Source organism: Monodelphis domestica, chromosome 6 (assembly GCF_027887165.1).
Source record: "Monodelphis domestica isolate mMonDom1 chromosome 6, mMonDom1.pri, whole genome shotgun sequence".
In the NCBI taxonomy this organism is placed as follows: Eukaryota; Metazoa; Chordata; class Mammalia; order Didelphimorphia; family Didelphidae; genus Monodelphis; species Monodelphis domestica.
The window spans coordinates 9,963,789-9,978,558 of NC_077232.1; the positions used below are offsets into that span (position 1 = coordinate 9,963,789).

Below are 14,770 nucleotides of genomic sequence, written 5' to 3' on the forward strand. Positions count from 1 at the left end.
ATATCTTAATAATAGTATATATAATAATAGTAGCAATTTATCAGTGGAATTGTGAAAACGAAGCATCTTTGAAATGCTGAGGCATTTCACAAAGACACAAATTAGCTGGCCTGAATTAAACATCAGACACGTGTTAGCCTTCAAAAACCGATGTCAAATCCAAGATCCTCCAATATTCCCGAGAGTCTGACACCCCCGGAACGGCGCTGGAACTTGTGCATTCTCATAGACCACTTGGGGCTCATTTACCCACAACAGTCCAGACATAATATTGATACCAAGCTGCTTGGTATCAGATCAGGTTTGGAATGGCTGTGTGTGTGTCTAAAGTCTGCCGGACTGTGGAAGGAGGCGGGAGGATGTAGCGAGATTTCACAAATCTTGGGAAACAGCTGCTGCATGCTCAGCTCCTGTGTGTCCTTAGTCCTTGGGCAACAGAGGTCAGATGGGAGGAACGGGGAATATTCCCTGATTTCTCTTTTTTTCTTTTCCACCCATGCACGAGAGTCCACCCGTTCTCGAGCGCCTCCCTCTTTGCACTGTGCACTGACATGGGGGAGGCCCCAGGTCCAGGAAAGAGAATGCCATAGAGACAGGATTCTCACCTACAGCACAAAGGTGCTGGGAATGAGTGTCTCGGGCTGATCAGATGCCCCTACTGGGCAAGAACCAATGGTCCACACTCTTTATTTCCCCTCCAAAGATGGGAGAAGGAATCGCTGGGGCCCCACTGTGTGTGTAGTGTGACTCGTAGGTGCCATTTGCTTGCCTAGGCCAGCCTTTTTGCTTTAAGCACTTCCCATCCCCATTAAAGAGTTGCTGGGAGGGTCTTGGGGCTGCTTCTCCACAGCTGCCTGGATTCCCCTGGGCACAAGTATTAGAGGTTAAGGCTCTGCTGATGAGCTCTTTCTCAAGGAGAGTTCCTGTATTCATCGGCAAGAAAAGTTGGGATCCATTCCCAGATGATAGACTCCTGCGGGCTACCTGGAGCTGTTGGGTGCATCCCCATGGATGTGACACATTTGATGTCAGGAAGACAGCCAGACTCTCCCATAATGACTCCTTTGTGACACTGCCAGAAAGCCAGGGCTAGAAAGCCCAGCTGCTCCCCCTCAGCCATATCACACATAGGGCCTGGAGGGCCACGAAGCAGTTGGGCATGAAGTGCATTCTATGCTGACCCAAGTCTACTTAGTGTCCCGTCTGAGATACGGAAACCCTGGAAGCGTTCCGGTTAGTTGTGCATGGAAGGAGGAATGATTCTCAGCACATCCCAGAGCCAGGGGGGGGTGTGGTGGGCATGACAACATTCAGGGTATTTCCCAGTGTGAGGACCCAATGGGGCAGCTGGGAGGGACCTCAGGATTGCTCCATCTTCTCAGCCTGACTCCGGGCATGGTTCTCCAGTTGGAGACTTGGAAGGACCTTTCCTACCTGGGGATGGCATCTTGGCTTCTTGGGAAGAGGAGCAGAGACTTGTAAAACTCCACACAGCCCGAGCTCCTCCCAGGCCCCAGGCTCGCCATCATGGGATTGTTCCCAGCAGCCAGGACTTCTGTTAGTTTATGAATTTTACACTTACTAGGATTCATGAGGGAGGCTAAGTGACGTCTCCCAGTGTTAGTCCCTTGGGGTTTAATGCCGCCTAGTTATGGTATGCTCATGGCTGCCTTTATTCATTCTTTTCCTGTTTTTTTTCCCTCCAAGTTTCCCCTTGTTTCAAGAGGTGCACAAAAACTATGCGAAGCCCACCAACTTAAGGTAGACCTTTGATTTAGATTCTCTTTGCAACGTCTCTCTTTTCCTCTCTACCTTTTTCATTCGGGAGTTGACACATTTCTACAAAGATGGATTGTAATCAGTCATGTTTCCCGCCCTTGCCTGCCATTTTGGTTCACCTGAGTTCGTAGTCGTCCCCACTCATCCTGGTGTTTTTAGTCCAGGAGCTTGGATTTGCCCCTTTCTCGGTGTCTCTTTTCTTTCCCCAGGGAGGTGATTTTCCCTAGGACCAAGGACCTTTAGAAGCAGTCTTGTCCCAGCTGAGTGCTTAGACAGAATGGAAGGCAGCCAGCTTCTACGCCCACTTGCCTTCCTCTCTCTGTAGAGCTGACTTCAGTGGCCTTTTTTTAAAGAAACTAACAGAACGAATAAGATGAATTCTAGGAGATTTTATAAGAAAAGCAATCCGTGTTTCACTATTATAAATACTATCAGTATTAGCATAGAAACAACAAAACCTACAGGATTGTGCCAATAAATGCAGAAAACATCGATACGATATATAGCCCTCATTTATTTATTTATTTTAAAAGCCCTTTCCTTTAGTCTTGGAATGAATACTAAGTATCAGTTCCAAGGCAGAAGAGTGATAAGGGCTAGGCAACTGGGGTTAAGTGACTTGCCCAGGGTCACACAGCTGGGAAGTGTCTGAAACCAGATTTGAACCCATGTAAAAATTAAATTTTTATCTCTAATAATAAAAATATTATATTTTATGAGGTTTATTAAGGATCATTAGAAATCAAGGAATAAAGAGGATACAAAATAAAAACCACGTGCCCATGGCTGATGAGCCCATTTAAAATCCCCACTTTTAGCTTACCACTCTACTTGCTGCATTAAGTAGCAAAGGAAGAGAGAACGTGGCGTGGGAGGTGTTAGTGCCAGTTAAATACCAGGACCTCCCATCTCTGGGCCTGACACTCTATCCACTGAGCTTCCCACCTGCCCCCCCCCCCACCCTCCACCCCCAGGCTGACTTCTGACTATTCAGAGAAATGACACTCTGGACACTCTGGAGTCCGACCCCAGGCTCGGCAGCCACTCTGACCCCTTAGGCTTCCCAGATAGGAGGGAGATAGCAGATGGGGGTTTCAGGAGCCTAAAAAGGGGGCCTGGCCTACCTGCTGGTGAATCCTGGGTTTCCGACACCAAAATGATGTGGGAGAACTTTGAAGTAAAGCCCTGGATCTGGGCAGGTAGCCTAGTCAGAAATGACAGGCTCTAAAAGTTAGCTTCAAAATAAAAAGAGGTTTATTAATTTGAATGTAAGTCAAATAGCCGAGGGAGACGTGTGCAGGGGGGATACTGCCTCCTGCCTGCGTTTAATTTTAAGCCCTCCCCTGAAAAGCATAGGCATAGTAGATCCTTTTTGAAGTATGATCAAAATAAATATCTTTAAAACGCAGAGCCAGCATTATTCATAGTGGAGAAAGACTGGAGGCTTTGGATATAAGTGAAGGGGTTAAGGCAGGATCCTTTATCTTCCTTCTACCGTCATCTGACCTGATACTGGAAAAGAGAGTCATGGCAGCACTAGAAAGATATCCAAAAAAAGGTAGATATTCTCAGGGCCTAAAAATCATAGAACTATTTTTGAGAGAAAATAAAAAGCAGTCAACCCTTTATTGTGTTGGCAAGGAGTACAAGCCATGGTTTTGTTGAATGAAAGCCAGAGTGGTTTCCCTCTGGGTGAAGCCAGCGAAATATTTCCAAATCAACAACAGAATCCAAAGGCCCTCCGTAGGCGAGACCCACATGGGGTCAATGGGATGTCAATAAAGCAGTGCTGAGTATATTCGAATCATGTGGATTCATTTATAGAAAAGGAGAGGCTGTGAATGATCCTTCTGGTTCAGGTCTTAAATTACGGAAGGCATTTATCTATCCTTATTGATAAATATAGATTAGCCTAGGAAATGATTGACGTGGTGGCGAGATGAAAAACTTTGGCTCGCCAGGCGCCATGTGGTATCTACATGGAAAATTCTGTAGCTTGTAAATTAACGAACAACAAATTCTTATGCTACAAATACAGACCTAAAAATATTCCCGAGAATTCAACACATGAACTGTTGCCATGACTCCAGATTAGGAAAAGATGTCAGAAAATAGAGGCTTGGAGAAGAGATCAGAAGCATGTGGGAGCAGATCATCTCTGCCATCCCGCCTTCTACTGGAGTGGCTTGAGGTTTTCCTTGAGCCTGTGGAAGGTGAACGGTCTCCCAGGACTCTGATCCAGTTCCAGAAGTATTGATCCAATCCGATTATGCCATAGTCAAGAGAACGTTAAATAGGAAGGAATAAGAGCAGCAGTCACACGTCCCCAAAGAGTTCCTAGTTAAATTCCATCCAAGGAGACGAGAACGAGCTCATGAAAACAGTAATTGTCATCATAGGCAGCATGTTGTTGCACAGGGTGGGGGAAATGTGAGCATCTGCAGAATGCTTAGAAAAGACATGATGGGGCAGAAGAACACCAGAATGTCATTATTCTTTATTAATAATAAAATGCCATATTTCCACCCTATAAATGGAAAAACAAAATATAGGTGAGAATTAAGCAAGTAAGCTTCTGGAAAAAAGACAAAACTGTTGCCTAAAATTGTCTGGATATAACATTGATCTATTAAAATTTAGGGGCAGGGCAATATCGAGTTGGCTCAGTGGATAGTGAAGAAGGAGCAATGCTTTGGAGGTCTTGGAGCCCAGAAGCACCATAGATCCTGTGCGTTGGGTCCCATAGAAGCCAAGAAGAATAGGGAGAGGGAAGGGAATAAGCATTTAGCAAAGTCCTGCCAAGTGCCACTAAGTCCTTTGCAAATCACTCATTTGATCCTCATCAGAATCCTGGGAAGGGTGGGTGCTAGTGTTAGCCTCATTTTACAATGGAGGAAACTGAGGCAGAAGTGAATTGATTTACCCTCAGGGTCACACTTCTGGCTCAGAGCTGAGGCAGGATTTGAATTCCTAACTCGACCCCAGGAACCCTGTCCACTATAACACCATCTAACTGCCATAGGGAGGTAAGATTGATAGTCTGACTAGCCCACTCAGCTCTACTCCTAACCCACCAGCGTCCTCACATTCATGAGCACTTCTGGGCACTAAGGGCTTGTCTAGGCAGAGAATGGTGGCGTAATTCAGGACTCTACTAAAACCCAAGGGTTCTTGGTGTAATGATGGGGAGGAGTAGGACAAAAGGACCGCTACAACTCTACAGTTGCATGAGGCAGGAATGACACCGGGAATGAGTGTGTAGTTTGGGCTGCTAGGATGCCTCCCAATGGTCCATGGCTGTGGCCATCCCAGAGATGGGAGAAAGAAGGACGTGCCATCTGCTTGGCTGGATCAGTCCTGCTGCCTCCCCAGCCTTTGGACTGCTCTGTCTGGGGCTGCCTGAGCCCCCCTAGCCCAGAGTTCTTGGAGCTGAGTTTGTACTGGGGCACTGAAATTGCACGAGTGTCTCCCAGTGGGTTGGAGTTGGGGGACAACCAGCACTATCAGGAACATGGGCCGGACCCCAGGGACTGGCAGGGCTGACCCAGGAAAGGGTGGCTTCAGGAGGAGCTGACCGTGCTTTCTTCTTTTGGACTGAAAGGTCAATATGCTAGTTCTGCTAAATATCTATCAAGATGTCAGCCGTACAGGACAAAGCTCTGGTGAAGATGGAATTTTTGTCCATGGTCATTGGAGTGGACAAGCCCCAGACCAATAGCAAAAATGAGGACTACCAGCTGTTGTCAAACAACAAGTCTGTACAGCAGGCCCTGCAAACCTTGAAGGAGGTGGGCAATGATGTTCTGTACAAGCTGATGGAAGAATACTTCTTGAACTACCTGAAAAGTGGGCCCCCTGGCAGCATTCAGGTGGGTCATTAAGAGTAATGGGCACTGGGCAGGCTTGGGGGGCTGGCATCTAGGCCAAGAACACTCCTAGGGCATTAGAGCTCGAGTGAACGGGTGCCCAGGGGACAAGGTCTGGTCCACTTTCTCAGCCCGACCCGGGGCCCAGACCTCCTCATTTTATTTTATTTCATTTTTTAATCTGGAAAAGTTTAATTAATTAATTAAGAATTTTCCCCATGGTTACATGATACATGTTCTTTCCCTCCCCTCCTCCCCCCCCCCAGCCTATGGGCAATTCCACAGGGTTTTACATGTGTCATTGATCAAGATCTATTTCCATATTATTGATAGTTGCACTAGGGTGATCCCTCCTTCTTTAAGCCTCAGTTTTCCCATATGAGCCAGGGACAACTTTTGTCTGTATGGGTTGATGGAATAAGTAAGGCTTGTAAAGCTCCAAAGAATTCTTTGAATGGAATAGGCCAAAGGTAATGCTTAGAACTCTAAAGGGTCCATCTCATTGCCGCCATGACATCTGGCTTCCTGGCTCCAGGTTAGTTCTCGAGTTTGGGACTTGCTATAATCCTCCCCAAGGGTTGTGTGGCAATGGAGGAGCCTGGTTTGTTTTCGGCTGGTCGGAGCACTCTTTTCCCAAAGGTCCAGTGAGATTTTCCATCTCCAAAAGGCCATTACTTTTGGCCACAGCACCCATTTATTAGTGAGTCTATGTAATAACACAGAAGCATAGAATATAACCAATAGATCATTTTTGTGATTATGGGATCACACACAATATCGGGCAGTTCTGGTCTCGGTTTTCCTAACTGTGCTTCTCCCTGGTGAAATAGAAGAGTAACTTGTCTGGAAACTGTTTCTTATTGAAATAGTGAAGGTAAATAAACTGTGGGGAAACCTGTTTCTTTTACAATGACTGCTGTTCTCTGACTTTGACTAGAGAGAGCTGCTAAGGTAACCTGAGGCTGCTTATTTGTAATGGAGGTAGGAATGAGGAATGCTGAGGGATGCCACACAGGGATACTGGTACACAAGGGACTGCTCTGGAGATTGCTCTGGGGTTCTGCTTATTGATCCCTACTGATGTCTGATAGATCAATCTATCTTTCTAATCTCCTCCCCCCTTCACTCCCTCCCTTTTCCAACCCTATCCTCCCAGTTCTTCTTGAAGCCTTTGGCTCCTTCCCTCCCCACTTGAGTAAACTATAAAGATATTCTAGTTGCTTTCTCAGTCAAGGGCTTTATTGGGATAACAGGATGGGAAACTGAGGTAAGAGGGATGAGGATTTCCCTAGACTACAGGGATAATTTTAGAAAGGTTTGAGGAAGTATTCCAGTCACAAACTGTGACTCTAAGACAGTTAGGGAGATAGAGGACAAGAGAGTCAAGAACCAAACACCATCTTACCAGAACTAAATGTTTAGAGTGGAGAGGAGCAGGCTTTTATCTTATCAGCTTTCCCCTCTACAAAGGTCAGAGAGACCTGCCTGCTCCATGTTCTGGGCAGTAGTTTGTTTGGCTTTTATCCTTGTTGGTATTGTATCATAACTGGAAGGATGGGGATGCCTTCAAGAGAAATGTGAGAATGCATAAGAAGGGTGATTTGGGGTTAATGAAAGTGGATTCTGTTTGGTACATATTGATTTTGAAGTGCCCACAGGATAGCCTGCAGAATTTAGGACTTTAATAAACTGATGAAGAATGAAATGAGAAGAACCAGGAGAATGATTTATGCAATAGCGATAACACTGTAAAAACAGGTGGCTCTCAAAGCTGTAGGAATGATGAGAAAATGACTGTTTATGATTCCAGAGGATTAAGGATGAAACATGCTCTCCATTCAAAGATGTGCTATGGAATTAGGGTACAGAAGTAAATATGCACAATTTTTAGTATGTATATATCTGTGCTGGCAAACTTATGGCACATGTGCTGGAGGGGGCTGTCCCTTTCCCCTCTCCACACATGCCTGAGGACATTTCCCCCACCCACTCCCTCACCCCTCTGCCCAGCAGCCCAATGGGAACACTTCCTCCATCCTCTGTCTGGGGTAAGGCCAGGGGGCTCACCTGTGGCATTAGGTTTACAGTTTGGTAGTCTCTAAAAGGATCACCATCACTGGTATATATGAATAATACATAGTATATACAAATATACCATATATATTATCCATCAAGCCATCCATACAGTATACACATACACACACACACACATGGACACACACACACACATAGCCAGCCATTGAGAGAATTTGTTTTGCTTGACTGTTTCTAGTTGTCATAGATCAAATCTTTTTACTTTTTTTAATGAGGGAAAAGAGAAAATTGATCTCTGTTAGTTTGTTGTTGTTGTTTTAAATAGAGAGATCAAGGGGGTCTTATAGAGGTGGAATTTTCAGTTGTGATCCCTGTTCTGTTTTATGTTGTCATGAGAGAAAACTCACCCTGGAAGTATTATATAGATATTTGTTAAGTTAAAATAAAACAAAGCAATAAAACTTAGGGGAAAAAAGCATACGTCCAGGTAATATGACTATCAAGACATGGCTTGCAGGGAAGCAAAAAGAGAACTCTCCAGCCTCTTGTCCTCCTCATTCTTTTCCTTGGTTGGGAAGGAGAAAAGGAGGTGAAGGCCAGAGGCCTGAGATCGAGGGAGTACTGGGCTAGCAATATAGTTCTCTGCTCCCTTAAAGATTGGTAGTCCAGAGAAAGGAATTTTAAGGTTCAAGTTAAACTCTTGGTGACTATTTGTTGTTGGAGAAAGGCGGGGGGGGGGGTGCTCCCTGGTTCTATAGCCAGGGCTTGACTCCTTTCTTTTTTTTTTTTAATTTTATTTAATTAGTAATTTAGAATATTTTTCCATGTTACAAGATTCATGCTCTTTCCCTCCCCTCCGCCCTCTCCCTTCCTGTAGCTGATACACAATTCCACTGGGTTTTAGATATTGACTCCTTCCTACCAAATACTAGTTCTGCAGTGATCACACATAGCAGAAAGCAAAGAAACCCATTTATCCAGGTGTTGAGAAAATGTATTAGCAGAAACACAAAAAGCAAAAACCAAGTCTCCAAGCCAAAAAGAAATAGATTTATGGCGAGAGGGCCAGTCTCACAATAAAGCCAGGCTCTGGTTGGCAACCGAAGACCTCGAGCCTTGAGAGCAGCCCCCTCATGGAGCACAATTTGAACTAGGATATAGTCAATAGGTGCGAGAGATGCAGAAATAGAATGGGATTTAACCCGGATAGTTTGCCCTATTTAAAAAAAAATAACTTTTTTTTAACCCCCTACCTTCTGTCTTGAAGTCAATACTGTGTATGGCTCCAAGGCAGAAGAGTGGTCAGGGCTAGGCAATGGGGGTCAAGTGACTTGCCCAGGGTCACCCAGCTGGGAAGTGTCTGAGGCCAGATTTGAACCCAGGACTTCCCATCTCTAGGCCTGGCTCTCCATCCACTGAGCCACCCAGCTGCCCCCAGCTTGCCCTATTTTTGACCCATACTTGTTGGAATGGGTCTTCTGACCCAAGATCTTTGTCCTAGTGAGAGGAATAAAGGGTATACAACTGTACCGTGCATGCAGGGTATGCATCAGCCCTATACATCCTGTGAGTACTGCTCAATCTCCTTTTAGTCCTAGAGAAAAGTGGCCTCAGCCCGATGCGTTAACCGGGGTATAACCTGGGAAACACGCAAGCAGAATGTCAAAGATGTACATTTCGTTGGCCTAGAATGAACGAGGTCAGAACTTTAAAGCCTAGCTGGGGGGGGGGGGCAATATCAGAGCAGAAGAGCTATAAAGCACCGCAGATTTATAGAACGCATACAAGCGATTACAGCGCCATAAGGGCAATGGGGTTCCCAGTCACCAAGTCAATAGCAAAACAGACAAAGGAGGATAACAGGCACCCACTGGGTGTGAGATGGATCAGCTCCATCGAGAGAAGGACTCCTAGATCTCCCCCAAGGGGACAATTCCCCAAGCTGAGGAGGAGGTAGGATAAAGACTACCGGCTCCTCTCGGGTCTGCTTCTTCCCAGGCTTTCTCTCCCCTCAGCAATCGGATGCCTCCCGCAAAACCGGAAGCCAGACGAACCCAGGATCTCCCCCGCCTCCCGACCCCCTTGAATGCTGCCTCTTCTTCAAGCAGGGTAATGAGTCTCCATAAGGAGGACAGAGAGTACCATATGGTTGGCCCCCGGGCCAAGGGATATAGATCGCTGTTTGCAATGAGCAACTGGCCACGTGGGACTAAGGGCTTAGAAAAGATGTCAGGCCTGGCTATAGAGGACTTGGGAGTCACTATGAAATATGAAATAGTCATGAACTTTTTATGATTATGAAAATTAAAGCCATAGAGTTGAGGAGAGAAAAGAGAAAACCCAAGTCAGGGCCTCGGATACCCCCACAGTTAGGGGGTTTGATAGGAAGGATGAACCAACAAAAGAGAGGAATGAGCAGATGGGAAGAAGAGCCGAGACAAAGAAGGTGCCACGAAATCCCAGAGAGGACGAAGGTATCGGGGAAGACAGGATCAAATCTGTGATTGAGCAAAACAGCATAGATCTTGTTTTGTATATGTGTGTGTGTGTGTGTGTGTGTGTGTGTGTGTGTGTGTGTGTGTATGTGTATATATATATATATATATTATAGTTCATGAAAAAAAGATAATTAAGCATTTGATCCAGTCTTCCCCAATGCATTTTTCTCTCTGGGATTTTGTGCTACTTCTGTTCTGCTCTCCATTAAGGAAAAAAAAAGAAAAAAAAAGCCATTGTTAACAGCTTTGCTGCATCATCATCATCATCATCATCATCATCATCATCATCATCATCATCATCATCATCATCATCATTACTACCACTACTACTACTATACTACTATTATACTGCTACTACTACTACTATACTACTACTACTACACTACTATACTACTGCTACTACTACTACTGCTACTACTATACTACTACTACTACTATACTACTATTCTACTACTACTACTATACTACTATTCTACTACTACTACTACTATACTACTATACTACTATTCTACTACTATACTACTACTGCTACTACTATACTACTGCTGCTACTACTACACTACACTACTACTACTACACTACTATACTACTGCTACTACTACTACTATACTACTATTCTACTACTATACTACTACTGCTACTACTATACTACTGCTGCTACTACTACACTACACTACTACTACTACACTACTATACTACTGCTACTACTACTACTATACTACTATTCTACTACTATACTACTACTGCTACTACTATACTACTGCTGCTACTACTACACTACACTACTACTACTACACTACTATACTACTGCTACTACTACTACTATACTACTATTCTACTACTATACTACTACTACTACTACTACTATACTACAATTCTACTATTCTACTACTACTACTATACTACTATATTAATGCTACTACTACTACTACTATACTACCATACTACTATTCTACTACTATACTACTACTACCACTACTAGACTACTATACTACTACTACTACTATACTACTGCTGCTACTACTACTACTATACTACTACTACTACTATACTACTACTACTACTATTCTACTACTACTACTATACTACTATATTAATGCTACTACTACTACTACTATACTACTATACTACTATTCTACTACTATACTACTGCTGCTACTACTACTACTATACTACTACTACTACACTACTATATTACTATTCTACTACTATACTACTACTACTACTATTCTACTATTCTACTACTACTACTATACTACTATTCTACTACTATACTACTACTACTACTATACTACTGCTGCTACTACTACACTACACTACTACTACTACACTACTATACTACTGCTACTACTACTACTATACTACTATTCTACTACTACTACTACTATACTACTATTCTACTATTCTACTACTACTACTATACTACTATATTAATGCTACTACTACTACTACTATACTACCATACTACTATTCTACTACTATACTACTACTACCACTACTAGACTACTATACTACTACTACTACTATACTACTGCTGCTACTACTACTACTATACTACTACTACTACTATACTACTACTACTACTATTCTACTACTACTACTATACTACTATATTAATGCTACTACTACTACTACTATACTACCATACTACTATTCTACTACTATACTACTACTACCACTACTAGACTACTATACTACTACTATACTACTGCTGCTACTACTACTATACTACTACTACTACTACTACTATACTACTACTATTCTACTACTACTACTACTACTACTACTATTCTACTACTACTACTACTATACTACTATATTAATGCTACTACTACTACTACTATACTATTATACTACTATACTACTGCTGCTACTACTACTACTATACTACTACTACTATACTACTATATTACTATTCTACTACTATACTACTACTACTACTACTACTACTATTCTACTATTCTACTATTCTACTACTACTACTATACTACTATATTAATGCTACTACTACTACTACTATACTACCATACTACTATTCTACTACTATACTACTACTACCACTACTAGACTACTATACTACTACTACTACTATACTACTGCTGCTACTACTACTACTATACTACTACTACTATTCTACTACTACTACTACTATTCTACTACTACTACTATACTACTATATTAATGCTACTACTACTACTACTATACTACTATTCTACTACTATACTACTGCTGCTACTACTACTACTATACTACTACTACTACTATACTACTACTACTACACTACTATATTACTATTCTACTACTACTACTATACTACTATTCTACTACTACTACTATACTACTATATTGCTGCTACTACTACTACTACTACTATACTACTATTCTACTACTATACTACTACTACTATACTACTACTACCACTACTAGACTACTATACTACTACTACTACTATACTACTGCTGTTACTAATACTACTATCCTACTACTACTTCTACTACTGCTGCTGCTGCTGCTGCTGCTACTACCCTGTACCTGTTTTAGAGCGGTGCTCCAGGTCTAGCACTTGATCCACTGAGCCCTCGCTGCCCCTACAAGTATGCATTCTCAAGGACACACACATTTCTCCACTAGTCACGTCCCAAATTCTCTCTCTCAGTGTGTGAGCTCAGTGCCTCTCTTCTCTCTCAGGGGTGGCCAGAACCTGCTCCAGTATTGGTCCTCTGGTACCGGGCTTGGTTATGGTCTACATGAAACAGAAAAGAGCAAGAGCAGAGAGGGGTTTGTCTCTGGGCTATTTTTTTCAACCACCTAGAAAGAGAGAACGCTATAAAGAGAATTCTTTTACTGCTACTGCTAGAAGTGCTACAGTAGCACTAAGAAAAGAGAAAGTGGGCGCAGGAGGGAGAGCTGGGAGAAAACCCTCCCTGGGTGTAAGCACAAGCTTGCTTCTAAAGTCCAGAGAATCAGCAATGAATAGCTTCACTAGAAAAGCAGGATACAAAAGAGACTCACACAAATAATCACCCCTTTATGCGCAGCACCAACAAAAATAAACAGGCACGATGGAAAAAGAGATCATAATTAATCTGGCTACTATATAACCTGAGGCTGTGCTGGTAAGTGTTTACTCAATAGCTCTCTGGAAATGTCTGACACTTTGTTTTAAAAAAGGTTGACTTTCAAACATTTTAGGATCAATACTGTGTATCAGTTCCAAGGCAGAGAGGAGTGGTAAGGGCTAATCAATAGGGGTTAAATGACTTGCCCAGGGTCACACAGCTAGGAGGTGTCTGAGACTAGACTTGAGCCTAGGACCTTCTCAATCCACTGAGCCACTTACCTGGTTCCTCATAAATAAATTCTGGTGCATGATGATATATCTGCTACAAAATAAACAGATACATCTCTTCTTTTTTCCATCATCTGTGGTTCCCATTGTGTCCCCCAGAGCACCAGAGAGGGATCCCTTCTATAATAAAGTATGAAGAAATGTTTAAAATGAAACATGAAGTCTTGCACTCCCCCCACCCCCTGTAAGGGCCGTGGTCCCTCCATAGGCAGTCTTCCTTGGGACCAAGCTTGCTCATTGCAATTCCACAACATTCATATTTTGTTGTTGTTTCTTCCATTGATGTTGTCATAGTTACGGTGAAAGCTGAATAAAAAGATTTAGAAAATGATAACACGGATTAATTCACAGACCGAGGTTACTTCATAGAGGAAGGCAGGAGCCACTCTCCTTTATCTTTGTGCCGGAGGCACTGGGACATGGTGATCACATAATAATTGAGTTACAGTTGTTGTTCAGTCATTTCCCTCGTGTCGGGCTCTTAGTGACATAGACACTAAAGTGGTTTGCTGTTTCCCTCACCAGCTCATTTCACAGATGAAAACGAAGACAAACGGGGTTAAGTGACTTGTCCAGGGTCACACAGCTAGGAAAAGTGTCTGAGGCCAATTTGAATCCCAAATGATAGTCTTCCTGTAACTAGGTAGCACTCGAGCTGACCGCAGAAGCTAGGTTAAATGGCTAATGGATAAACAAGATAGTATCAGAATTTAGTGGTAGGAATCACAGCCTCAAAGGCAACGTTTTGGTTTTTTTTTAAACCCTTACCTTCTGTCTTGGAGTCAATACTGTGTATTGGCTCCAAGGCAGAAGAGTGGTAAGAGCTAGGCAATGGGGGTCAAGTGACTTGCCCAGGGTCACACAGCTGGGAAGTGTCTGAAGCCAGATTTGAACCTAGGACCTCCCGTCTCCAGACCTGGCTCTCAATCCACTGCCCCCAACTTTCTTTTTTAAGAAAGGAATTGAGGACCTCTCATTACCAGATCTCAAATATGTTCTTAAAATTACTTTTACTATTTATTTACTTAATTTACTGATATAAATATAAATTATATGTTTACTAATACTAAATAAGTATTACTTTTGGAGTTGCAAGTGACCCTTAGACACTGGCCCACCCAACCCCCACCTCATTTTAAGCAAAGTGGCCAGAGGTAGTATTTGAACCAGGCTCTTGGACTCCAGGGACAAGGCTTTTTCCGATGTAATAGTATTATAAAAGCCATCAAAATTACTTGCCTCAT

The 14,770-nt window shown here is 43.0% G+C and overlaps 1 protein-coding gene across 10 annotated transcripts in view; it reads left to right on the forward strand.

The window, feature by feature from the left end:
- The first annotated feature begins 1,097 nt into the window (after window positions 1-1,097).
- The window catches only part of LOC100013657 (uncharacterized), a 31,764-nt gene continuing 18,091 nt past the window's right edge, over window positions 1,098-14,770 (forward strand). For 4 of the 10 annotated variants that reach the window (XM_056801568.1, XM_056801571.1, XM_056801570.1 and 1 more), the window contains exons 1-4: window positions 1,098-1,233; window positions 1,708-1,761; window positions 5,381-5,648; window positions 9,678-9,788. In XM_056801568.1, coding sequence (XP_056657546.1) covers window positions 5,415-5,648; window positions 9,678-9,788 — 345 coding nt within the window. In that variant the 5' untranslated portion in view covers window positions 1,098-1,233; window positions 1,708-1,761; window positions 5,381-5,414. The remainder of the gene's footprint in view (window positions 1,234-1,707; window positions 1,762-5,380; window positions 5,649-9,677; window positions 9,789-14,770) is intronic. The other 6 variants (XM_016423603.2, XM_016423606.2, XM_016423605.2 and 3 more) reach the window with 3 other exon arrangements.